We start from the raw sequence: 26253 nt of genomic DNA on the forward strand, positions 1-26253 counted from the left end.
TTCCTTTGTTGACAATTACGTGTATGTTGTGTGGGAAGTTGCAAATTTGTATATTTTCCATTCCTTCCTGTTCTCCTTCCTGAGTTCACAAATCGGCTATTTTAATTCTTGAAATAAATCAAATTCACGCTCTCGAATATACTCACACACTTAAAGAAAGTGACCATTTAAACTCGTGCACATAGCACGGAATAGAACCGCACGCTGTGGACATAGCGTACCGACATGTTGCTCGTGGAGTGGCTGCGTAGTTCCAATGTGTACCACCCGTGGACGTGCGCTAGTTTACGGGGCGGAAAAGTGATTACACATTCTCTTATGGACCTGGCCGCTCTCAGACTTCTCTCTGACTCTACTTCCAATGGAAACGGAACACTAAATTTAATCCGTACCGGGCTGTGTTCCAAAATTCACTGCCAGCGCTAAAGATCTATAGTTTACGTCACGTATATTGTACAATTTTAGCACTGGCAGCGTNCTGGCAGCAATTCTGGAACACAGCTCCGGAGTGAAATCGAATTGAGGGTTTCGGTGGAAACTAGACCAGTTATTGCCCGTATAAACCAGGCCTTAGCCTAGATTTTCATGCAAACACCGGCGCTTTGACACCGAACGTTGATTGGTGAAAAGCGGGTGGTGAGGGTAAATTAGGGTTGCCATTTACCCTCACCATCCGCTCTTCACCAATCAACGCTCGGTGTCAAAGCGCCGGTGTCTGCATGAGGATCCAGGCCTTATGGGCCTGGCTGCTCTCAGTCTTCTCTCTGATACGATGTTATTTCCGATTGGCTGTCACATAGAGAATTTCTCTAGTCTTGAAAATTTTCCGATCAATCGACACGAAATATCAAGAGTTGGCGGTCCTGAATAATGACTCGTCAAAGATCGACTGTAGTCGGCGCTGGTCGTTCGTCATGTTCGATGCGTTGTGTTATTGACGACACGGGGGAGAACCAGCGGTGATCCTGTTGGAGTCCGGGGGATACGTCGGAGGGAGGCACGTACTAAATGGGGCTAAGGCCCGATGGTCACACTCAGGAAATTCAAAATGACTAATTGTCAGACTAGTTGGTGTAGCAGGTGAGCGCAAGTTCTTTGCGTGTGTTTGTATTCGTATGTGCGTCGTTGTCGTTGGGAGCAGGTGCCGACGTTTCTCTCGCCTTTGGTTTCAGCTTCGTCAATTTCAGGTGACGTGCGTTTCAATTATATATCTCGAGCGGTTCGAAATGAAAATTCGCGTCCGTCGAAACGTCATTGACAACTGAGGTGAAAATAATCGAGAAATAGTGACGCTCGGGTTTGATAAAAATGAATTTTTGCCGATCGCTGAGTGCTTTGTCGACAACGAGTCGCTGTTGTGTCTTATCGTCGTCCGTCGCGAGCGAGTGTCCTCACATAAACAAGCCCGGTTTCCCTATAACTTGGACGGGTGACGAAGAACGCGTTTGGAAAATCGAAAATTTGGAAAATCATGCGAGTCCCGCATTTTGGATGACGAATATTTAGTATCGTCGCACGTAGATTAATTACGTTCGTTCGAAAAACATACGTCCTCCACCGTATGCTTATATATACGTGTGTGTGTGTGTGTGTATGTGTACGTGTACGTGTACGTGTACTGCTTGCTCGGTTAGTTAGTCGCTCCTATGATTTCCCCTCTTCGTCTCTCCTATTTAATGGTAAGCACACATTCACTCGCACGGGTGAAGTGATGCATAGAAAATCTCGGACGAGACGCGCGCGACACGTGTCTTTGTGTTGAGGGTATGTCGATATATAGCCGCCGCGGCAACAGGAGATATATACACGGGGTTGCACGTGTGTGCGTGCGCGCGTCAGGTGCACTATCGCGCATCGTATCTTTCCCTGCGGCCCCGATATACACCTTTGCTACAAGCAACGACAACGACGACATACATACACCACCGTATATAGTAGCCATAATGTCATCCCGAAGGCTGCTTCTTAGTAATTCACAAAGGGTTCGCTCTTCCGTGAAGTACGTATACACCTTTCCAGGCGATACCTGCCGCGTCGTACTTCGCCGCTAGCATACGAGGACGAGCGCCTGTGTTGGTAGATGTTGATAATCTGGTCTTCTGTGTGTCCCACTCTCTCTCTCTCTCTCCATCTCTTTATCTCTGTCTCTTCTTATACTCACGACGCCCTGAGCTCCACCACGAAGAACCATGGCTTCTGGTGCATCCTCTTTGGATAGTGCTGGGAGTAGCGGTGAGTGACAATTTTTATTTTCGACTTGTATAAAAAGAATAGCTTTAAGCAGGCGTTCGCTCGATAATGCTCTCTCCGCCGCTTACCAACGTCAGCGCGTCATTGTATTTTTAATTGCGACGTCAGGACGATGCATTGTCGACGTTGTCACCGCCGCGGAAATTTTTATCGGAAAACTAAACTTAAAAAAAAAAAAACAATCGCAGAGTTTCTCCTTGAAACAAAAAAATTTTTATTGTAACTTATATAAACGTTAGCGATTTTATTCCTCTATTGTTTAATTATATTTATTGTTTATTGTATATACAACGCACGCGTGTTTTATTTATATATATTAGTAATTAGAATTATATATGTATATGGTATTATAATTCTATGGGTGTATTATATGCTTCACATGTAATTCAGGTTCTAACGCGGGCATTGAATTGCAAAATGATTGCTTTGATAGCAAGAAAAGTTTATCTCAATAAGAATAAAATAAGAAATTGTACGATAAGAGAGATAATGTGAACACACACAGAGAAGCGTTATGTCATATAACTTTAAACATTGTTGATGTTCTGGTTTGCTGAGAAAAAGAATGAATCACTATATGCTTACATGCGTGACCTAGAGTTTCTTTCCTGGTGAAAGCTAGTGAGACCTCAGATTATGTTGTTCTATCTACTGTAACAAGTAATTCTTAAACTTTTTTTTTTAAATTGTGCATTGTGAAATTTTCAACATACACAGGAGCGTTTATGCTTTTACACATAAGGTTGCATCAATAATGCCTCAATAATATCTCAACAACAAAAGATGCAACTTTATGGTGTAAAAGCATTAACTTTACCGCCTGTGCCAATCTGTGCAATATGTTTATTAGGTTTATTTGTGTTCTATCCTATGTTTATATCTGTATTATTTTTGTCTTCTCTTTTGTGCGTATATATATGTTTTAAAGTAATACAGGTTTTTATAATTAATTTTCCAGATGGCGCACTTAATGTGGGTAAGACTTATTTTTAAATAAAAATTTTATAAAAATACACGCGCGCGTATATAGACACATTTATGTATGTCATTTTTTCAATGAACTCTCAAATACAAAAGTTTTTATACCCAGTATTGTACACTCGTAGTAACGCTTGAGAAAAGATTCCGCTAAAAAGTTAGCAATCTATATTCATTTACCATATTCATTTACTCATACACGTACACATGTGTATGTGTATGTGTAACATTGTTTTAAATATTTTTAAATATATTTTTGTATTTCTTATTTTATTTCTTTTATTTTTATTTCTTATTGCGCAAATCCATAAAAACAAAAACTTTTATGCTTTTACACAAATACACATTTTACGTTTTACATTGGGTTACATCAATTTATGTTCTGAACGTGTTTGCTGTTGGAATTGACACTTGCGTGTGGCATAAAACCAGAGGCGGATAGCGAAAGCTATGGCAGTGTCGGAAGTCCGGGTAGTAATCCCGAGCGTCGTAGCGACTATGATGGTTTACAGGCTCAATGTGATCAGGCAATTCATCAGCTTCAGCTACTTAGGCATAAGCACTCCGATACCATGAGACGGTTTGTTTTGATTTTGATTTTGTTTTACTTCTCGCTCTCTCTCTCTCTTTCTCTCTGCTTGATTCTTTCTTCATTTTCTTTCACTTTAGTTTTTCTCAGTTCATTTTTTGTTTTTTTTTTGCTTTAACATGTCAGTTTTCAGTTACGTATATTTTTTTATATCTCACATTTCGTTTTTCATGCTTATAACACTTCGCTTTCAGGATAATTATAATCCAAGAGCGTAAAAGAGGTTTGTGCACAAACAGGTGTGAGCATATGAAGGAATTGGAATACTATCGCGCTCAACATATAGCAGTCATGAGTCAACTGGAAGCGACATCACAAGAAAGCTCTACACTACGGGCAAAATATGGCGATCTGGCGAACGACAAGCAACGACTCGATCGGGAAGTCCAGACACTTCAGAAAGAATTGTCCGAACTTCGATTACAAAACCAAGAGGTTCTCGTTTCCGAAGCCACGGGCAGCGATGCTATGAATCAACATTATTTATCAGCGTTGCGCAAGTACGAAGCTATTAAGGACGATTACGATTCCCTTAGGAAACGATACGACGATTTGATATCGTCTCACTCTTCCGCCGTAAATAAAGTAAGTAATTAAAAGTGTGTTATTGTTTTTTACACGTTGCTCAAATTATAAAAGTTTGTAATGTGATATGGGGAAATTCACACAAAATTTCATGTTTAATCAAATTATAGCTAGAGTTATCGCAAGAGGAAACTAAGAGACTCAGATCGCAGTACGAGAGCGCCGTGACCGAACGTAACGAGGCAATTCGCGAGCGCAACGGTCTGAAGCAGCAGTGCACAGCCGCGATTCGCCAGTGGGATATCTCTCTCAGGGAGAGAAACGAATATCGCGAGGCGCTCGTCAAGCTGCAGCAGCAGCATGAGGACGCGGTGAAGGAGATTAATCAGGCGATGGTATTGCGTATGAAAGCTAGCAAGGATATGAAACGATTGACGGAAGAACGGAACGCCGCTCTTCAAGAATACAGTTTAATCATGGGTGAACGAGACACGGTACACAAAGAAATTGAAAAGCTAGGCGACGATCTCACGCAAGCGTATGCGAAGATCACGCTTTTAGAAACTCAAAATAAGCAGCTCATCGAAGAGGTAATAAAAGAAAAATAAAAAGTATTGTGTTTTTGCTTTGTTGGAATATTTTTTATTTTTATTTGTTTCGGTCTTGTTTAAGATCGATTGTATTACTTATTTGCAGAAAAAAACGTTGACTTATCAAATTGAGACTTTGAAAAGAGAGATCGCATCAGCTTTGCAAGACAGGGATGAGGCCCTGAAGACGTGCAATGAGTTGCAACAAAAATTAGGCGGTTACTCTGATAGCTCTAGCAGAGATTACAAGCATCGCTTAGAACTAAATTCGCTCAGTCGTGAACGCGATAACGTCAGCAAGGAAGCGGAAAAGGAAACTAATCCGAGAGACTACACGACACGAGACAAACAACGTATGGATAATTTAGAACAAGCAAATATTGAATTGGACAAATTGAGAAAATCAGTGGATACGCTGCAGACAGAACTTGAAGAAGCGATTCAGGAGGCTGAAGTGTCAAAGAGAAGAAGAGACTGGGCCTTTAGCGAGCGTGATAAGATAGTACTGGAGCGAGAGAGTATAAGAACTCTGTGCGACAGACTGCGGAAAGAACGCGATCGCGCGGTCTCCGAATTGGCCAATGCTCTACGCGACTCCGATGACATTAAGAAACAACGAAACGAGGCGTCGAAAGAACTGAAAGACTTGAAAGAGAAAATCGAATTCGGCGATCACGCGTTGCGTACCACTCAGGTGGCACAGATCGACGAAAGCAACGATTGGGAGATCATTCCGATTCATATAGATTCCAGCAGAATTTGTTTGGATTTAGACCGTGGCGATCTGGGATTTATTCTTGTCGGCGGCCGCGACAGTCCGTATTATCCGAATGACACCGGTGTCTACGTCGCACAGGTGACACAAGGTAGCGCTTTTGATGGCAAACTGAGAGTAAACGACTGTATCGTGCGAGTGAACAACGTCGACTGCACATCCGTGCCAACGCGCGTTATTTTAGAGACTCTTCGCAATTCTAATGTAAATCCGGCAACTCTGCTTGTAAAGCGACGTCGAATAACTAGACGTTCATTGAGAACCACGCAGCTAGCGGTTGGTACGGTACCGCATGGTATCACTCTAGAACTCGGAATCTATATTTCGAAGATATCGCCCGGAAGCCTGGCTGCTAAAGACGGCAACTTAGCTGTGGGAGACAGAGTATTAAACGTAAGTTGTGTGATAATTTGATATAAATCTACATACACATTTAATGCGTTCTATTGTTTATAATATATAATATTTACTGTGTGTATACTATCTTTCAAAATTCACTTACAGATTAATAGTAAACCGATGGATACCGTAACCACCGCGCATGAAGCAATGACCATCTTGAACGACACTACCGTTGATGTGTTAACAATCACGACGTTGAAGGGTATTCCAGTGCCTTCCGCGTCCAGTTCGGAGACGATGATGATAGATGGCAGCTTTGCTAAGGGAAAACAAGAAATGGTAAACAGCTGCTCGCAAACTGAGCAGGAAAGAATGATGTTGAAAGCCTCGTCAGATGACTATGAGAGGCGATATCTAAACTCGACAAACTTTGATCGAAACGTTTACAAAGCCTCGAAATCTGTGAGCGGCGAAAAATCGAGCGGCATTAGTAACGCTTGGGACAACTTCCGGGAGAAGATCGATATAGTGCGAGGTCGCAAGTCTAGCAAGGAGCGCGACGACAGCAAGAAGAAGGGTCACCGCAATTCCAGTCCGAACACTTTCGAGCAAGAACAGGATGCGATAGCGGAGCTGGACTCAGTGATCGACTCTGTGAGCTACCACAAGAAGCCGAGCAATAGCAACAATGGTGTGGCAAAGCGGAGCAAGCGTCGCGGGAGCGAGAAAATTGAGAAGAACGGTGGCACGTGGCCGAAGGCGCGCGGCGGACCCCTCATACAAAACGGGACCGGTACTATATTGCACCCGCGCAAGTCAAAAGAACGTTTTCCCCTCAGTATACTCCTGCATCCACCAAAATACGATAATCATAATTACAATCGTATTTCTAATCCCATTCCCTTGACCAACTTTTCTAATGTTAATAACCGTCATACCGTAGCAGTGGAGACGCCGCTACCAAGTTTCACCAAGAATGGCCAGCTCTTTAATCAGAAGTCGTCGTTTGCGCCATCGGTCCAGTTCAAGGATAACGCGATCGACAACAGCAGCAAGAAGCCGTCAACGGAGTTCGAGAGCAGCGTGTCAGATACCGGGCGACTGAGTTCCGCGCTGGCGCCGTCCGAGACTAGTATCGACATCTCGGTAAAGTCCGGCGGCGTTAGCCGCGATCTTGACACATTTTTTGGAAGCAAACGACCGCAAAAATACACCGGCGGAAGCAGCGACACGCAGGTCACTACAGACACCTTGCAACACAATCGTGCGCACTCACAACTATATTCGTCGGGTATTGGCGGCTCGTCTACGTCTGCCGTGTCATCGACTAGCGGTCAGACATCACGTCAGCAGATAGCTCCCGGTAACTTTTCGTTTCCTCCGCATCATCCGCACGCTGTGTCGTCACACCCACATTATCTACATCCCCATCTCGCGCACCAGAACTCCTTGTCCTCGCGCTATCCCTCGCCGCCGTCACTGCCGACTGCGTTGTCAGGCGAATCGATAGGCCTACCTGACGCACGTACCTACTGTTTTGAACCCCCGTACAGCCCTGGACTCTCGCAAACAGCCACGGCCACCTACAGCCACCTGCACACTCCCTCTGTAGATTATCACTATCACAAGTCTCGTGTTCCGGTCGTGATCTGCGACGCAACCGTCTACGCACATGGTTACGAAGGCGGCACGTTGCCAGGCCGGAAGGAAGATCAGCGGATTCGTATACCGTCCAACACCAGCGTCACATCCAAGAGCAGCGTCGGCAAACTTTCCACCGGTAGCATAGAAAGAACTTCCGAGCGAGGCAGTCCGATGCCATCGTTTCATGTGGAAGTGTTGAGTCCAGGTACCAGTAGCACTGGAAGCACTGTGAAAGAAAACAATATCAGCAATAAACGCGCCAGCATGCCGGACTATTGTTACTCACAACCGCGACCCGCACCCGGGGAACTGCGTAGAGTGCACATCGATAAATCCGTCGAGCCACTGGGCATACAAATCTCGTGTCTAGAAAGTGGCGGTGTGTTCGTGTCTACAGTACATGAACACAGTTTGGCGTCGCAGGTCGGTTTACAGATTGGTGACCAATTGTTAGAGATTTGCGGTATCAATATGCGAAGCGCGACCTATCAACTAGCAGCTAGTGTTCTACGTCAATGCGGTAGCTCGATTACGATGTTAGTGCAGTACAGTCCGGACAGTAAGTATTGTCTTTTGCATAGTCTTCTATGAACTTCTACTGTCATAGTCTTCTATCTGCATAGTCTTCTACGAACCAGTTCTCCAATGTGATAAAGGTACAATTAAAATTTTCAGCACGATTTTCATGTACATGACATGACGTGCCCTTTCTCTCAGTTTTCGTTTTCTTTTATATCTTGGTATAAATCACACTTTTCTATCTTGGTATAATTTAAGAAATTTCTTATCTTTTAAGGGTATATTGGAGTCATACAGACATACCTGGTAGGATGATAAGACATTTTTCCTATTTTTCAGAAAAAATATTAAACAGCATTATTACATTTGTAATCAGAATTACTGTTTTTCGGTACAGAGCAAGTTTTTTTGAAAAATAAAATTAAAAAAAGTTATTAATTTACAGCATCTCTGATCGAACGCACATCACACTATAAATTCAATTTTAGTTTACTAAAACTTTGTGAAAGTTAAAAAATGCAGAATTTGGCTCTATAAAAAAATAAATATAATATAAAGAATGGGATAAAACAAAGCTATTAAAGATATGTTGCTTCTCTGAGTCAGAAAATAGAAAAAAAAATGGTATGAGTGTGTCTGTGTGCGTCTATATGTGCGTGTGTAGTAAATATGCACACACAAGTATATTGTACGTAAATGTACATCGTATGAAAGGAAGATATGGCTTTTTCTTAGGCTAAGAGAGCCTAAACAATCCAGGTCTTCAAGATCAAAATCTGAGTTCGCCACTCGTCACTCCGGTATATCCTTGAAAGTATCTCCCGAACTAACTCTATGTAATACACATAAACTAAAGAAATTTTTCTGGCTCTGTTTAGGATTCAAGAAGAAATATAATATTTTACTATTATATAAAAGTAAATTTATGGAACTTTAACGGTAACGGTTTTCTTTGTAAGAATACACCGAGTTAGAGGGTTCGGCGTCATCGAGTGCTCCATCGGAAGCTGGCGATGGCGCCGCGACCGGAAGTCGTAGTGGTTCACCAACGCCGTGCAATAGTCCGGAAGCATTGCGAAAGAGCACGGTAGAAACGTTAGAACCTGTTGAACCGGAACGCGACACTACCATCACTATTAGTACAGCAGCTCCTACCGTTACTACTACCGCTGCACCTATCATGAGCACTTTACGGGTCGAACGGGATATGCGGCCGTCCGCTTCACTAGAAGTGAGAAGCACGCAGGAGCGGCAACGCGAGATGAGGCCGTCCGCGTCGTTGGACATCAACATTCGTAAGCCGGAACTTCGCAGCGCTGCCACGTTGGATCGACTAACCCGCGCGCAGATGCAACGTCAGAACGCGATGAGAAGCCCAACTCAAGAGGAGCAAAACAAAAAGCCACCGCCGAGCAACGAACCTAGGATCTTGCTGATCGAAACTAGGAAATGTTCGAATCTCGGTATCTCTCTTGTGGGCGGCAACGGCGTCGGTATTTTCGTCCATTCCGTTCAGCCGGGATGTCTCGCCGAGGAGGCTGGTTTGTTTACTGGCGACCGTATTCTTGAATATAATGGAACTGATTTGAGACAGGCGACTGCCGAACAAGCCGCTCTCGAGTTGGCTCGGCCGGTGGACAAAGTAACGCTTGTCGCCCAATATATGCCTGAGCGATATAACGAAGTAAAGGACAAGCCAGGTGACAGTTTCTATGTGAAAGCGTTGTTTGACAGAACGGGCGAAGTGGGTGACAGTTTGCAGCTGAGATTCAACAAAGATGACATTCTTTATGTGGATAATACCATGTTCAACGGTACGCCGGGCCACTGGCGCGCTTGGATAGTCGATCAAACCGGACGTAGACAGACTTGTGGAATAATTCCCAGCAAATACAAGTGAGTTTTCGATCAAGATAGTGGCTTTTAAAAAAATATTGAACACCAAGTGGCGGGACTTACGTTATTTTAAAATACGTTGTGATAGAATACAATTGTGTGCGTTTTTATAAACCGGGATATGGACATAAAACTGGTAGGATATACATACGTTTGGATAGAATACATTGGCTAATTTGTGTGCGTTTTAAAGCAGAATATTGGACACAAAATTGACAGAACGTACGTAATTTTGGATGAATTGGCAAAACAAAATTTGTCTTAAAAAGGTATGTGAAATATTGGATGAAATATCTAAATTGGTCTAAAATACCTTTCTCTTGCAACAACACATATAATACACAAAACCGAATATAAACAAAACCAGTAGGCAAAATTAGAATAATATCAGTTTTATAAAAATATTCACGATTCAGGATGCTGGCTTAACAGATTCTTATTTTAATTAATTTATAATTTGAATCAAGATAATGGATATATTACTATCTTATTTGTAGAGTTGAGGAAGAGTTACTTCTACGACGATCTCTGGGCGATTTAGAGCAAGATACTGGCAGACGCAGTAATACTAGTGCTAGAAGAAGCTTTTTCCGTCGAAAAAAGCAGCAGCAACGATCGTCTAGCAGTAGAGATAGCAAGGAACTGTCACATCTGACTGGGGTCAACCTAGGATGGTACAGTGATAGTGGAACGTTGAACGAAGATAGTCTTCCAGCGAGTTACCAGCGCGTTGAAAGACTCGATTGTAAGTATAGCCGAGACATTTTTTGATATTACCGTAATATCTTTTTTAATATCATTAAACTAGGTTTTTAACAGTATACTAATTTTTGCAATATTATTTACTGAATATGAGTATCTTGTTAGATATTCAATTTTTTTAATAATAATTGTTTATTTTCAATAACAGATCCCACTCTGAGACCTGTGCTAATTATCGGTCCGCTCAGTGAAAGCGTGGTGACTAGGCTTCTGCAAGAATATCCGAAACAGTTTACCAGATGTCTCGTGGAAGCGATGCACTGTTCCCAGTCGACTTTGGAGCAAGGTTTACGCGATATGCTTTACGTGGATTATAGAAAAAAAGGCAGCTACTTTGAGTGCACCACAGTGCAGGCTGTTAAAGATGGGTGTGACAAGGTATATTTGATGATAAACAATTAATATATATATATATATATAAATACTGTACAACAAAAACACAGTAATTAATATGATTTGTTACTGATGTCATCTGTGTGCGCGAGTATATATTAAATAAATCTAAATTATGTAAAATATGTTATATGTTTCAGAACACGCATTGTATTTTGGATGTGTCGATTGCTTCCATTGAGAGGCTTCACAAACATCAAATTTATCCTATCGTTCTTTTACTTAAATTTAAAGACCGGGCACAGATAAAAGAGGTGAAAGATTCCAGATATCCAAGTGACAAAATTGGTACAAAGGCGGCAAAAGAGATGTTCGAGCAAGCGCTCAAAATAGAAGCAGAATATAAGCACTACATCTCTGGTAAGTGTAAATTTATTTGAAATTAAAAATATATTAAAGGAACAATCAAGAGATACACACGTTAATGCATCAATTTATAAATTGCGATAATGAATTTATACAGATCGCGTTTGGTGTGTAATATCGTAATGTTAATAGGGGGGTATAAAATCATGCAAATGTTTATTTGCGTTTTAATAACATTTCAGCTATAATTCCGGCGGGCGTGAATATAGCATATATATGCACGCAGGTGAAAGCTTCTGTAGATGAAGAACAAAGCAAAGCGCTGTGGGTACCTAGAGGGGGGACCTGACAAAGAAGGGGGGGTCCCCACAAACCGCAGTGGAAGTCAATCTAAATTCCACCAGGGGGCCCTTACGTCGCGCGTATACGCAAAAAATTACTATACAAAATCGATTCTTTTATTTATGGTCTCTTGATTTCCGATAGAGGATGCGACATAAATATGCGTATTCTCCATTTAACGAAAGATCACCACTTCCTATCATTGCTAATCGCTCAATTTGGTTGTGATAATACGAATTTTTGCAGTCCAGTTTTATTTTAGTGCATTTAGCTCGTTGAGTCATCGCGATATAAAACAGGTACGTATACAGATTTCCGTCGCGTTTTTTGTTTCAGTTGCTTTTTGAAAACTGAATTATTTCGAAGTTACGCAGGTTTCTATCAGACTATCCGTATCGGTATGTCTATATATAGCTCATCTGTGATCAATATATAAATTTATCTATAGAAACTATATATATATATCAATTTTTATATACGTATAACTGTAAACGAAAAAATTCATATTGAAAGATTAATCAACTTCGTGCATTTTTGACTTTCTTGATATAAACAAATCACATATAATCAGCAATATCAATAAAAGTATGAAATTGGTGCTTGCTCTGTATGAAGTACTTTTACTGGTATTCATTGACTGCAATTAACAAGCAGCTCGCGTCTGCAATCAACTCACTTCGATTATATGTGTTAATCAAATAAACAATACAACGGGAAATGCAGCTAAAGTTTATGAAACCAATAATATTCGTACGAGACCATAAGAGAATCAGCTAAAAAAAAAAAAAAAAAAGAACATTTTTGTATTATGGCCCGTTAGAAAATTGGTGGATTAATATTGACGACCTGTTACTTAGCCACTTTCTGCGGCTCTTACTAATTAACCTCTCAAACCAAACTGATGTACAGAAAAATAAAAATCGATGAAAAAAGAAAACCAATTATTTTGCGTAAGTAGAGAATTCTATACACAGAAAAAGTTATACGTTAAAGAGAAAAAAGGCTACTTATTTGTATATAAATTGATTTACACACAAAGTTTAGATGTAAAAGTAATTTTTAAGTTTTATAATTTAAGGTTTGTATATTTATATATATATATATATAATTTTTATTATGATTTTTATAAATATAATTCTGTAATATATACGTTAGTATGCATATGTCGTATGCGAAGCAGAGGTTTGAGGGGTTAAAAAATTATTGAATTAAGGAATTGATAAAAAAAGTGTCAAGCAGAAAAGATGGAATTGACACACGCAATACTCCGTTCCTGTTTACCGAATTGTAAATATCGGATAATATTTGTAAAGGAGTGCGCTTAGATTCCGGAGAATCACCGGAGAAACTCGCACATTTCTATCTTAAATGATTTAAAGTGATAATTAATCGAAAAAAATATAATTTTTCATACGATTACTATTTTTCTGTTAAATGAAAGATCGGAGTTTTCGCGAATGTCTACGTCTACGTTGTTCTTAAACGAGCTTATATATAGGCGTTTCATACGGTGCGGTTATGCCGAGTTCAACTTATACTCTTAAAAAAACAACAAAAAAAAAAAAAACGTGTTTATGAAGAAAATCCGCAAGTATCAAGATGAGCGGATAATATGTTTACACACGTTCTCTTTTGTGTAATATTCTTTGTAAATACAATTTTTCTACAGTATCGAGAGATATATAATTTAGAAGATATTTTTTAAATCGATGTAATTTATACAGTATCGTTTAGTACGTATAAGTTAACCGTATCTGTACCTGAACCATGGTTTTTTCATAATTTGATACATACAATTAGAAGATGATCGTTCATAAAAGCGCTTATAACTTTTTTATTCAGATAACTAAGGAAACATACGAAATGTACTTCTACTGTAAAACTCGATATGATGCTTTTTCTTCTTTTCGCAAATTCTTCCGCAAAAAAAAAAAAAAAAATATCAGCTGATCGTGAATCATTTTACGACGCAATTAGATGACAGAGAGTCCGGTACTTGTGATAATACAAAACAATCATTTGTGCGAACAAGTGCGATGATGCGACTTGTTTACAGAATATCCGTCACGAATCATGTAACGAAAGAGTGAGAACAAAGAAATACAGAAAAAAAAAAACGCAAAGCTAACTTGTTGGTTTCACATGAAATTTTGTTTTCCAACGAGACAATATTTAGATATAAGTTAGAAGCGCGAGACCAAAACCTAGGGAAATATTAACTTGTAAGAAATATACGATCAAATTTAACAGCGTGGCGCCTTTTAACACAGTGCACGATAGATATACTTCTTGATATATTCAAGAGTATGAGAAAAATTTGCTCTGTGCTATCAATGTGTTTTTTTTCAAAAAAATATATTTGCGACGTGCTAAAGTGTACTTGTCTGTTTACATATGTATAGGGACCAAATATTGGTTGGTGGTTTTGGAATAATAAAAAGAAAGAAGAAAAAGAATCAGAGTTTATATTGTGAACATACATAGGGGAAACATTTGAGAAAGACGGGTAATGTAGACGTGAAAAAAAAACGTGTAAAGTCATCAACAGACAATTTGCAAGAAAATAATTTTGTTGAAAAATTACAAAATTTTTATGTTCATATTTAACTTTATTCTTTTAAATCGAGATCGAAATAAATCTTTAATATATTCTTGTGCATTTTTTCGAATAAATGTTTGTCGCACGGCGAAAACAAAATTTCAGTAAATAAGGAGAGTCTTTTCGAAAAAGTGAAAATATCCACTTGCACATAGAGAACGAGAAGATAAGCAACAAAGAGATTGATGCTATTGCAATTACTTTCTTAATCACAGTACTGTGATACGCATAGTATATTACTCCTTCGATGACATATCAACAATCCTTTTACATATGTTATACATGATAATATGAAACACATATTTTGGGCAATACTCTTATACATTTAGATATGTACGTTATATATATAAATATATATATAAAAATACGTATAACAAAGCACTTTCACTATATTTCATTGTAAGCACGTGATTAAACAAAAAGTTAACGGAATAGATATATCGATATAAAAGAAAAATATTTCGTCAGAGCCAAGTTTGAGTCGAACTTTTCAATATAAATCATATAATAATCTGAAACTCTAATTATTCAGTATAAAACATAATAATCAATTTCAGATCATAAATTTATAATAATCTGAAACTACTTACGTTTCTCACACATAGAAATATATATACATATATAGATACAAATGTTATTTATTTGAATCTGAAGCTTTTTACAGTCGTTATATTTGATTATATCCGATTGTCTGTTCATGTTCTATGCGTATTTATTCCAAATTACTTGATAGAAAGCTAGATTTCCCTTTTGTGAATTCCGTTCCGAGCGACAATTTTCGTTAGTATTATTCGCTGTTTTTTACACACTGATCGTCCGGTATACGATAAATAGTAATCAGAACTGTTTATTGCCGTTTTTGCTAGCGTCTCTATTTCTCCGCCGTGTTATCTATATCCGTCACGTCAGTTTGTAATATTAACTTTGTATCTACATTTGATATACCGTAAATGGGGAAAATGATACACGTGACTTTCTCTTTTCTCTATCCTTGTACGAGTATGTGTGTGTATATATACATATATATATACATAAACACATCAAATTGCAAAAATTATTTAACAGTTACATATTTGCAATGCTACAAGTTTATTAAATATTTTTATTTTTATTAAATATTGTTTTCATACACCTAGCAAACTATGATAATTATATTTATAATAATTATTTAATATTTATAATAATTACAAAAAAATTTTCTAACACACACGCAAAAATACAAAAAAGTAAGTTGTGAGGAGCAAAATTAAATAGTATTATTTTTTAAAATCAGTATTTGAAGTTAAGAAGGAAACGTGAAAAAGTGAGCTGTTTTAATATGAAAGTGAGTGTAACATTTAATCGATTGACGGGTCCTTATGCTAAGTGAAGATACTTGTTCGTAGTTTAAAGTGTGATATTAATCAATGCATAATCCGAAAATATATATTAACACATATTAAACATGCTCGTAGTTTCTGTAATGAAACTGTTCTCCGTTAATATGAAGAGTTTCACGACTATGAAATAACTCGATTATTAATCGGATATGCAGGGTGCGTTTATTTCTCACATCGACATAATTGTCCTTCTTTGGACATTATGAGTATTGTGAACCGATGACAGAGATACTCGCATAGTTAAGAAGAAGATACTCCATACATCATTACTTTTGCAGGCAAAAGTAACAAGAGATGAAGCAAATATGCCTTTACAGCTGCACGTGAAGAGAAAACTTGGAATTTTGAAATTATTAAAGAAAATTAATTTATAGTTTTTTAAGTGTTGTTTATATATATACTTAATAATTTAGAAACTCTTGAAGCTTTACTTCGTTCTTTTTTAGAAGCAACTTATAATTGCTTCGTGTCAAATCTCTTCTAGTTAAATTCTATATCTTCATTTTTTTGTCGAAAAAAAAATCAAGCTGAACTTCTCTTTTCACATGCATGTCTGTTTTAATAGAAAATGATATATTAGTGATGGAAGAAAAGAAGTACGCAGACGATTAACTGAGTGTACTTTTGTTTGCAAAAACATTCTGCTCCAGTTAGCCTGAAAATGATAGGGGGAAGCGGTTCGTGCTAAATAAAATATTATAAATTCGCGTTTTACTGGAAATTAATAAAAGAAAGCAATTCGAGAAACGATTCGATAGCAATAATAAAACTAAAAATCGCTGCCATAAAAGATGTTGTTGATTAATATAAAACGCATTTTTGTCGACTTTATTATTAAATAGACAAAATAAAATTGCGAAGAACTGCTCATATCGTGGAATTGGATGACGAGTTCATCGTTCCTGCTAATATATAAAGATTGTTATTTGATGATCGATGTTGCACGTTTCACTGATAGTATAGTTATAGTTGACAACACATTATTGACACATTGTTGACAACATTATTCAGCTACAAGATTATACTACAAATAATAATTACGCGCAAGTTTTACAATTTAATATTGCAATTGAGATGTGTGAAAGATGTAGCTTTCTCTCTCTCTTTCTCTCCTTCTTGTAGCAGAAAAATTTGAAAAGTTGAAATTTAAGTTGAAACATTTATACGATAAAAAAAAACAGATTCGTCGCAGATAAATAGATACAATATTAAAAATTGAATACGAATGTGATTAAGTGATTTGTGAAAGTTTATAATAATTATATAATCAATTTTAATCAGAGAAAATTTCTTGAAATTTATATCAAGACTTTCAAATTTAAATAAATTTTTTCACGTTTTTATTTGATACAATTTTTGAAATCTTATCATTGGTCGAACGGCAACTCTTAGTTCTCAATAAGAAAAGATATAAGCCGGATAAGGCAGCAGTAATATACACAATATGTTGTATTAAAATAGAATTCATAAAAAAAAAGTGCAATAATCGGCACGCATCACACGATGTGTACGCGAACAAAGATTTGTGATCTGTGCCAAGAAATATAATGAACATATTTTTATACGAATTGGTATACAGAGTGGCGTAAACTATCGACAAAACTAGTGTTAGACTACAGTCTGGTTAAAAGTAAACTATCTTTGCCGGTGCAACAGCAAATTGAACATTTATACAATCGGGATATCATGTTTATATCTCGAGAATATATAGAGGTTTTACACTCTGAAAATGAAACGTCTTTTTTGTCGTTAGAATTGTATTAGAATCGCGTCTTCCTCTCTTTTTTGCTTCTTTTCTGCCATATGTATTTCCAAAACAAAAAGAAAAGGATGCGTGTTCTCTTCCATTTGTAAGAATCATGTCTCGGTTTGATATTTCTTTGTGAAGAGTTTTCTTTTTTTTTTTTATAGTCAATTTTATGACATCTTTTGTGTCTCGTACGTATAATGTAGAAGTTAGTTTTTATTTTAAACTTGATTGATTCTTTTCTTACTCTCGCGATTAAAATGTAATTTTTAACGTAAATTTAAAATTAGAATCGAATTAGTTAATTNTTTTTTTTTTTTTTTTTTTTTATTACTCACTAATGTGGTAATACATGTAATAATTAATATAATAAAAAGGATGAGTGAGGTATAAGGTACTTTTCGAAGACGTTTTATTTTCTTCTTCCTGCAATGGTTTTGATACCAAATGTTTTCACTGATATTTATATATAAGTATACTTATATCTCTACGCTCCGTATCGTTATTACAATAAATATGTGTACGTAAAATGTGCGTATATTCTAGAATATGCGTGAACGTACAAGATATCCTCGTATCGATTAGCTGCGGGACATTTTGTATGTGTGTCTATATATATATATTATGTACATATATATTACGACGGGATATGAATATGACACGTTTATAATACCGTGTACTGAATGTGCGACAAGGTATTATTGTTGAATTATATATTCAGCGCTATGCAAATGCCCAAAACAAAAAAAAAAATAAAAAACAAAAAAAAAACAAATGAAATATTAACGTTTTAAGAATCGTTACTGTTTGTGAAACCTTCTTCTTTGTAAGACGTACAACGTTTATCGAAAAGATATGTAAAGGAAGAAGAAATAAAGTCAAATTTAACGAGAAAAACGAGCACTGCTTTAGTAATCCCGATTCATAATAAGTAATTTGGTTTTTGTTTTTAGTTAATTAAATTAATTTTATTAATAAGACTTATAATTGTTAAGAAAACATAATTGCGCGTAAGATGCGAAGTAATGGATATAAGAAAACGAGTATTGTGGTTGTACAAAAATGGCGTATTTTATTCACGAGCCTTATCTGCTTGCAAGAGAATAATATCGAAGGTGTAAGTATTATGTTTTGTTGAAATAAAAATATTGTGTTTGTATACGCATTATAAATGACAAACTAGCGTTAAAATGTAAGTCTTTTTTTTTCTCGAAAAAAAAAGTTAACATTGGAGACGCTTTTTTGTTCACAAAATGACAAGTAATAATGCTCTATCGTGGCTTAATTTGCTAAGTGTGATATCAAATACCATATTTTAACATAAAAATACATATTGTGTATATATATATATATATATATATATAAAAGAATATAAAATAAATATATTTTCTCATAAATAATTCATAAATATATAAAATTTTTGCTTTTATATATATAAAGTTTCAAGTGCTTTTTTGATATAAATATAATATGGTTTTAAATAATTATAAATACATACTTGTTGATGTGATTCTTCAAGAAAGAGAAAGAACACTTGACATGAAAATTTAAGAGATATCAAATTTATGATCTCACAGAGATATTAGTAAATAGATGAATTAGCAATTATTTTTTATTAGAAAATTTTCATTTGTACTGTATCTCTGGATGGATTTCGTGTTTGATCGTATTTGTAAAAAAATAATAAGACTCAAAACAAGCAAAATGGGTCACCGTTATGATTGCGAAAAATAACCAGTAAAAACAGTCGAAATGTAATTAAGCAAGGATTGAAGCTAATCAATCAAGAAATAAAGATCAAAAAATTCTAATTGTAATTCAATTATTTTTATTGATTTTTTTGCTCAATCGGTGGCTTTCTTGCTAGTTTTGGATTTTATTACATAATTTTCGGACTCTCTCTCTTTTGTAATTCGAGCTCTCTTTGTCACATAGATACTTCATTTAACAGTTTGTCCTAACTTACGCATTGTGTTGTTTCGCAGTGTTGTCGGTTAACCAGTAGAATAATTGGATTACGCGTAACGGTCCCGCATTGGCGGTTGCACTTTGATTCGTCGCTTGTGCGAAGTACGCGGCGAACGCGAAGCCACTCGAAATTCAATCGGCAAGTCGTAGCAACGGCAAATGCAGCAGCTGGGAAATTTAAACCAGTCGCTGAATATACCGCGGCACTCGTTGTTCGGATCGTAAGCCAGCAGCCGATGCAGCCGATACTGCTGCTCACATCTGCATCCGTCTCGACAATGCATTTGTTTATTCTCATGTCTAGAATGGAATCGAAAATATATGAAGAAAAAAGGAAATAACTTGTTCGAAATGTAATTCACTTTATAAGATGTTCGCAAAAACACTCACGTGCATTTTTCCCAATGAACGTACTGCTCGAAGGGATAAAGATTCAGAAGAGCCAGCAATTCACCGCGAGTGTTGTTGGCCCAAAAAGGAGCGACGACCTCCTCTTTAACCGGACAAGCGTTTCTACAGTAAAAGTAAGAAACAATTTTTTACATAATTTATATTAGTGATATATTTCATGCGTTTATGATTTTGGGACACGCAAAATTGTAGTATTGCTTACACTCCTCGAAGTTTCAACACTGGTTGTTCCTCTGAAGCGGCGTCTTGATAAAGCTGTTCTCCGGTACCCGCCTCCGTGCTCGACGACGACGGCCGATTTTCCGGACGCGGCCTAAACTCTTCCTGTTGGTTAGACGCGGCGACCATCTCTTCGTGATCTTGAGATGTTTTTGACGCGCCAACCGCGTCCTCTTCCTCAGCTTCTTCCTCTTTTTCCTGATCAATTGGCAATTCCTTTGTCAAATTGGTTGGTATCGAAGTTGTATTTTCTTCAACTATCCTCGTGTCTTCCGATATTACTTCTGCAGATTCTTCAAGATTTTCGTCTATCCTGTCAATTTGGCCGGGAATCTCATTGATGCTGAAGTTCTGTTCTCTAACAATTTGTGCAACAGTGACGCTTGGTGACGCCTTTGTCGCGTTGTTCGCTTCTGTTGTCGTGTTATTCGCCGTAGAGTCGTCATTGACGATTTTGGCGGTGATGTTTGAAGGTTTTGAAAAGACAACGGGTTGTGTGCTAGCTTCTTCCGTGCTTGTGATAGTGGTGACGGACTCAGACGGCGTCGTCAAAGACGGAATCGACGTATCGGTGGGAGTAGCGGTGCTGATCGACGTCAAAGTCGAACAGGGTGAGGTCGAAGAGAAAATTGTCGTACTCGAGGCAGTTGAGCTGCTGACGGTTTTTTCAGTGGGTTTAAAGTGCGGTCTGGTGTACTCGCTGAGTTTCGAGAACTTGTTCAATCGCTTGGTAATGGGATCGTTGAGGGAGCGACTGGTGAATCCACGACCTTCGTACTCGTTCGGTCGAACGTCGTCGATAAACTCGTAATCGTCGTCATATTGAGATCGTCTGAAAATTTATGATAATATAAAAAGAAATAATCACAAGATGTGTAACTATGAAGTAATAGAGAAAAATAAACGAAATTTATAAAAAAAAAAAACTACCGTAGATCGTCAAAATATTGATGATACTCGTCGTATTTTAGTTCGATGTCATTCTTTTCGAATTCCGCTCGAAGAACGTTAAAGTAACTCTCATCGCCGTACATGCGCTTCATTAATCCCTGATTTTCGCGTACGAATCGACGCACCGCGTGCCTAGAAAAGTAGAAAACAATAAAATTGTACAGAATTAAAAGTCACACAATTTGACTTGTTGACAACCACATTAAATTGTAATGTTAGAGGTGCGAAAATTTATATGTACGCCAAAAAAAAAAAAAAAAAAAAAAAAAAAAAAAAAAAAAAAAAAAAAAGAGAACGGAAAGGAAAATCTACTTGTTTTCGAATTATCTCAATTTCGATTTCAAATAAGATCCGTTTGTGATCACTTCGATTCGTCTGCTTTTTAAACCGGTAGGTGGGACACCGAAACTTTCGCCGCGAGCATACAAATGTAAACTAGGCGGGCGAAAGTTGGAGAAGTAACAATCGCTCATAGGGATGAGAAGAGACCAAGCGCAAATAGACAAAGTACCACGGGTAAGAGCTACCGGCAATCGTGCACCAGCTCTGTCGGCGAAAGTCACACGGCAGATCCTCGTGGTATACGCGTCCTACGCGTGAGTACGGCTTGTTGCAGGCCGAGGACGCGTCGTATCCGAACGTGCTCGGCCCGCCTCCTTGACATCTCGTTAGCTCGAATGCTATCACCTGCAACACCGAAGAGTAATCGGGAATCTTATTCGCGAACAATTTTTTTTCTTTTTTTTTTTTTATATTAAAAACGAAATAGTATTAAAAACCAATGTGTATTTTTCGAGAACTGAATAATTCAAAATTTTTTAATTATTTGTTTCTTTGATTTTTAAATCAATCGTTCGCGGAGGAAAAGTCATATGCACTTTTTGGACGAACACTGTTTTTCCGAGATAAACTCACCTGAAAAAAGAAGAGCGCGGTGGCTCCCATAACTCGCGAATTTTCAACTCGCTGGTCCAGCGGATGGATGGACCGCCGCGGTTTCTTTGACAATCGACAAACTATATATTCAAAGGAACACCCTCACGAACACCCGCAACTCACGTTCACACGTCTACGCGCGAAGAACAACAACGACTGCACTGCGACAGCGGCAACGTCGTCGTTTTCATTGACGACTGCTGCGAGGATACGACGGCGGGGAAGTTACGTGAAGCTACATGTCAGACAAACGCGCACACGGCTATCTTGTTCACCGTGTGCAAGCAGGCCGCTTTCATTACTGCCCGTAATCAGCCGCGGCCTGGTGGCTATCGCCGTCCGCCCATGCGACGAAGCGACCCATACGATGTAGTTCTTTTCACATGGAAGAAAAAGTGTAGCCTGCCGGCGCGCACGGGAGAGAAGATTCTCCCGTATACGTGCGAGCGGCGGCGACGAACGAAGAGTCCACTAGGGAGAGACACGAAGAGGTGGACGAAGGAGGAAGACTGAGAGATCGCGACTTCGCCGAGAGAGTGGGTCACGCCGACGAGTACCGTTACAGTTGCCGTCGCTGATCTGTGTCACGAGGACCCTGCCAGTGACGTAGCCTTTGACGGTTACTCTTGAAGAAAATTTGATTTATCTAGACTGATAAAAATAAAGAGTCGCCCCTCGGCTAATCTTTACTCTCAACCCTTCAATTTCAAAGTGACACGTAAGAAGGAAGAAAAGCTCTCGGATGGAGTTGGCTTTTGCTGTTCAAGAATGCGGAAGAAGAAGCTTATACTTTATACAGCTTCTCGCCGAGAGAAGTGAAACGCGCAACTCGCGTAAAGGAAAATGACAGGAGACGAAACTGGATTCTCTTACTTTTCAAACGAGAAAGCAAACCTACGCCGTTGACCGCGAATTTACAAAAAACTGCTGAGATGGTGGCAAATGACGATTTAAGGTTTACAGCAGAGAGTCGCTCACGCGACGAATGTCCGCGCGATCCACTGACCTCAAAAGCACTGTCACTAGACACGGCTCTTTCACTGAATTTCCTCGCTTTTGAAGGCACCGCGATGTTACCCGTCCGAGCAGCTTCACCACGCCTCTTCGGCGTGTTTCGCTTTTGAATGTCGAAACGACGTGTAAGACGAAAATAAAAGATCGAGAGTAGATGATATACAGACTGGAAATTCTCTGGTTAGCAATTATAAGTTTTTCCCGCAGATGAGCCTAGAAAGTTCCAAGAGATTCGAGAGATTTCGTTTTCCTCCCCCCCCTCCCTTTTTTTTTTTTTTAAAGACGAAGCTAGGAAGAAACATGGTGTACTACCGCTCTCACAAATTTAATCAAAATTGACGTTGTTATAAGACGACGCTATAATTAGTGACCACGGTTAGAAACGATAGCAGCATTCCGTTAGATCGAATAGCATTGAATTATTGGAGCATCGTTTTACACGATTACTGGCAAGATATCAGTTTGCTCTGTGATATAGGTAAAAACATATACTTGCTAATAATACATATTACTTTATATATCTCTTTTCTCTTGTGATGGAAGATACTTTTTTATTACGACTAACAATAATTATTTTTTTCAAAAATGCTAAAAAAAATTCTACAACTGAAACATCTCGTGAAATTGTTGAAATAAAATTAAAGCCAAGTAAAAATTAAAACGGCAGCGTTTTTTAAGTAATGAAAAAAATTAATATAGCTTTATGATTGAATTCAATTCATATCTATTATTCATTGAATAACTTTATACAACAAGTAAATTAATACACACACATACATAATCGTGAAGATTTGAATAAAAATTAAATATTGAATAGTATCTCTATTATCTCGTGCCAATTATATTTCCACTCACAAATTTCTCAATCTAAATATCGATAACGAAGCCGTTTCGCATCGGCTGCTTTTGTAATAATGCTTATATAAATACATGAGAGAATTGAAATAGAGTGTTTGAAACAGAAGTCTTGTTCGAAGGAATTTTAACAACTTTTTTATACATTGAATGTGTATACGTATACATTTATTTATGTATGTATATATTTATTAAATAGATTTCTTATAATATATGTACAAAAATGTGTTTGACTGATTAAGTACAATTTGTGTTGAAAATTATGTATTAGAAATAATTTTTTAGTTAAAGATGAAGTCTTTAAATAACGTTTTGTTTTTGTAATTTAGAATAAAAATCATACAAAAGAGAACACACATTTCATCTCTTATTTTTATTTTATGTATATTACCATGCAAAAAATAAAAAATCTCTATTCAAATACTTTCTTAAATATTCAAGTATATACAAATATTTTGCAACACATTACGATACAATGACATGTACACATATTTTTCCATATTTTTGATGTACTAGCAATGTTAACAATTTGTTAACATTGCTTCAAATCATGTATTTATCATTTTTTATGATACTTAAACTATACAATTTACCCGCTTTTATGTGATGAATTGTTTTTTTGTACTATACATCACAAGAATGATATTTCTAATATACAATTAACCATACAATTAAAAATGTATTAGAACAGTAAAAATATTAAATATAAGAAAACATATCAGTGAAGTATCAGAAATGTTTTTAGAAAAAAAGAATTTGTATAAGCTATACATAGAATAAATAATAGCTACATTTATATGTACACTTCTGAGAAGAAAAATGTAAAATTTTCTTATAAACTAAATTTTCGAAATTAAAAGGTATGTTAATTGTCCTATACTTGGCTTCAAGTTCTTTTAGCCTTTGTACAAACAATTACTTTAATGATATGTGCATCTGTAAAATGTCTTATATCTAACAAAGATATTATGCACTTATATATATATATCCTATACATATATATTTTTACTTCACACGATTCCATTGACTATTAACAAATACAAAAATTTACAAATTAGGTAACAAAAAACTTTCAGTTGTAGCAATCTTTCAATGAAGGTCCTATATATTCTACATTCAACGAATAGAAGTCTGATGGACTTTCTGTGACAGTTAATTGAACTTCTTCGATCACATCAGATTCATCTGTACACACTTTGGACTGAACAGGCTTGAAGAAAGTACATGGCCTTGGTCCTCTACCAAAATCATCCACATCATATGGTGGACTGAGTATATCTAGAAAAGCTGCTGGACCTTCGACACACAAGATCTCATGGAGATTTTTCTCCGCTGGTGTGAGAATACAGGCAGGTGAATCACAGTGAAGGGAAATTGGTCGATGTCTTAATGCTGCAATCTCACTCCCTTTAGTTATATGATCCCTCTTTGTTTTTAAGCTATAGCTATTTAATTCCACTATTCCACTGATTACCTGTAGCACACGTGCAATTGATTTATGTTTTAATTGTTACTATATAACATATAGTACTTAAAAAACACACGAACAAGTTCACCTTTAATAAACCATACATTCCAGGATGGTCGTGCATAGGCATAGTGACACCGTGTTTCAATATAAAAATTGCTATTGTTATATCCTTGTTTTCGAATATGTCCATTACGTACATAGGAGCGGACTGTCTGTTAATAGACTCGAGAACAGTTTTATCGAGTTTCACGTCCTCGGCGGTTATTTTGTTCATAAGATTCCATAGTTTGTCCAAATTCTTCTGACAAAGTCGAACGTTCCTGCAGTCACCAAACGTTCTCAGTGCCTGCTTCGCCAAAGCTTCAATTGCCGATGACATATTTAGTGTTTTAACTCGTCTCACTGTTATTTTGGAATTATATTTCGAAAAACTTCAGACTGACAAGCAATTATAAATTATTTATGTCCGGAGATACGTCGAGAGAATGCATCGCAACATTTACTATTTTGCGTTTACTAAAATTTCCCGATAAACAATCATAACCTCAACTCTGTGCGTGCGATTTATACTAGACTCTGCACTCGCTGCATGTGTTTTGTTATTTACACTGTCAGTATAGTGGAAATCTATAGTTTACATAACACGTATATATATACAGGGTGTCCCAGAATTGCCGTACAATCTCTCGTAGGCAGGTAGAAGGAGTAAAACTGAGTCGAAAAGTCCTGAACCATTTTTTTCTATTATTTATAATAAAGGAGTAATTATTGAGTAAATTAGGCCAATCAGCG

At 37.4% G+C, this 26253-nt stretch overlaps 3 protein-coding genes across 15 annotated transcripts; 1 reads left to right on the forward strand and 2 right to left on the reverse strand.

The window, feature by feature from the left end:
- Nucleotides 1-901: 901 nt before the first annotated feature.
- On the forward strand, nt 902-12704 carry LOC109860296 (disks large homolog 5-like). Of its 12 annotated transcripts, XM_020439293.1 has the most exons (14): nt 902-1080; nt 2020-2232; nt 3209-3226; nt 3661-3808; nt 4012-4402; nt 4513-4932; nt 5015-6100; nt 6212-6842; nt 6993-8252; nt 9172-10108; nt 10606-10853; nt 11019-11248; nt 11404-11623; nt 11812-12704. In XM_020439293.1, the coding sequence occupies exons 2-14, from the start codon at nt 2190-2192 to the stop codon at nt 11916-11918; spliced, it is 5739 nt and encodes a 1912-aa protein (XP_020294882.1). In that variant the 5' UTR covers nt 902-1080; nt 2020-2189; the 3' UTR covers nt 11919-12704. The 12 variants fall into 12 exon arrangements, with proteins under 12 accessions (XP_020294882.1, XP_020294876.1, XP_020294878.1 ...); XM_020439287.1 differs by having other exon boundaries at nt 1982-2232; nt 6212-8252; XM_020439289.1 differs by having other exon boundaries at nt 2001-2232; nt 6212-8252.
- A 6390-nt stretch (nt 12705-19094) lies between these two features.
- On the reverse strand, nt 19095-23384 carry LOC109860293 (protein spaetzle 4). Of its 2 annotated transcripts, XM_020439281.1 has the most exons (6): nt 22101-23384; nt 21697-21872; nt 21165-21317; nt 20218-21066; nt 19995-20117; nt 19095-19904 (listed from the first exon to the last, which is right to left on the reverse strand). In XM_020439281.1, the coding sequence occupies exons 1-6, from the start codon at nt 22128-22130 to the stop codon at nt 19652-19654; spliced, it is 1584 nt and encodes a 527-aa protein (XP_020294870.1). In that variant the 5' UTR covers nt 22131-23384; the 3' UTR covers nt 19095-19651. The 2 variants fall into 2 exon arrangements, with proteins under 2 accessions (XP_020294870.1, XP_020294871.1); XM_020439282.1 differs by lacking the exon at nt 22101-23384 and having other exon boundaries at nt 21713-21793.
- A 1398-nt stretch (nt 23385-24782) lies between these two features.
- Nucleotides 24783-26175, reverse strand: LOC109860287 (2-aminoethanethiol dioxygenase). Its single transcript, XM_020439274.1, has 2 exons — nt 25547-26175; nt 24783-25464 (listed from the first exon to the last, which is right to left on the reverse strand). The coding sequence occupies exons 1-2, from the start codon at nt 25838-25840 to the stop codon at nt 25063-25065; spliced, it is 696 nt and encodes a 231-aa protein (XP_020294863.1). The 5' UTR covers nt 25841-26175; the 3' UTR covers nt 24783-25062.
- Between the last annotated feature and the right edge of the window lie 78 nt (nt 26176-26253).

Source organism: Pseudomyrmex gracilis, unplaced genomic scaffold (genome assembly GCF_002006095.1).
Source record: "Pseudomyrmex gracilis isolate BER0280 unplaced genomic scaffold, ASM200609v1 scaffold_360, whole genome shotgun sequence".
Taxonomy (NCBI): Eukaryota; Metazoa; Arthropoda; class Insecta; order Hymenoptera; family Formicidae; genus Pseudomyrmex; species Pseudomyrmex gracilis.

Excerpts from the sequence above, each read along its gene's own strand:
- LOC109860296 (XM_020439287.1), top strand. The coding sequence starts at position 2,190 with ATGGCTTCTGGTGCATCCTCTTTGGATAGTGCTGGGAGTAGCG. Across the intron at positions 4,933-5,014 it reads ATAAGCAGCTCATCGAAGAG|ATCGATTGTATTACTTATTT; the intron begins GTAATAAAAGAA and ends GTCTTGTTTAAG. Across the intron at positions 11,624-11,811 it reads ATATAAGCACTACATCTCTG|CTATAATTCCGGCGGGCGTG; the intron begins GTAAGTGTAAAT and ends ATAACATTTCAG.
- LOC109860293 (XM_020439281.1), bottom strand. The coding sequence starts at position 22,130 with ATGGGAGCCACCGCGCTCTTCTTTTTTCAG. Across the intron at positions 21,318-21,696 it reads GCCGGTAGCTCTTACCCGTG|GCACGCGGTGCGTCGATTCG; the intron begins GTACTTTGTCTA and ends CTACTTTTCTAG. Across the intron at positions 21,067-21,164 it reads CAATATTTTGACGATCTACG|ACGATCTCAATATGACGACG; the intron begins GTAGTTTTTTTT and ends ATAAATTTTCAG.
- LOC109860287 (XM_020439274.1), bottom strand. The coding sequence starts at position 25,840 with ATGTCATCGGCAATTGAAGCTTTGGCGAAGCAGGCACTGAGAACGTTT. Across the intron at positions 25,465-25,546 it reads GAATGTATGGTTTATTAAAG|GTAATCAGTGGAATAGTGGA; the intron begins GTGAACTTGTTC and ends CGTGTGCTACAG.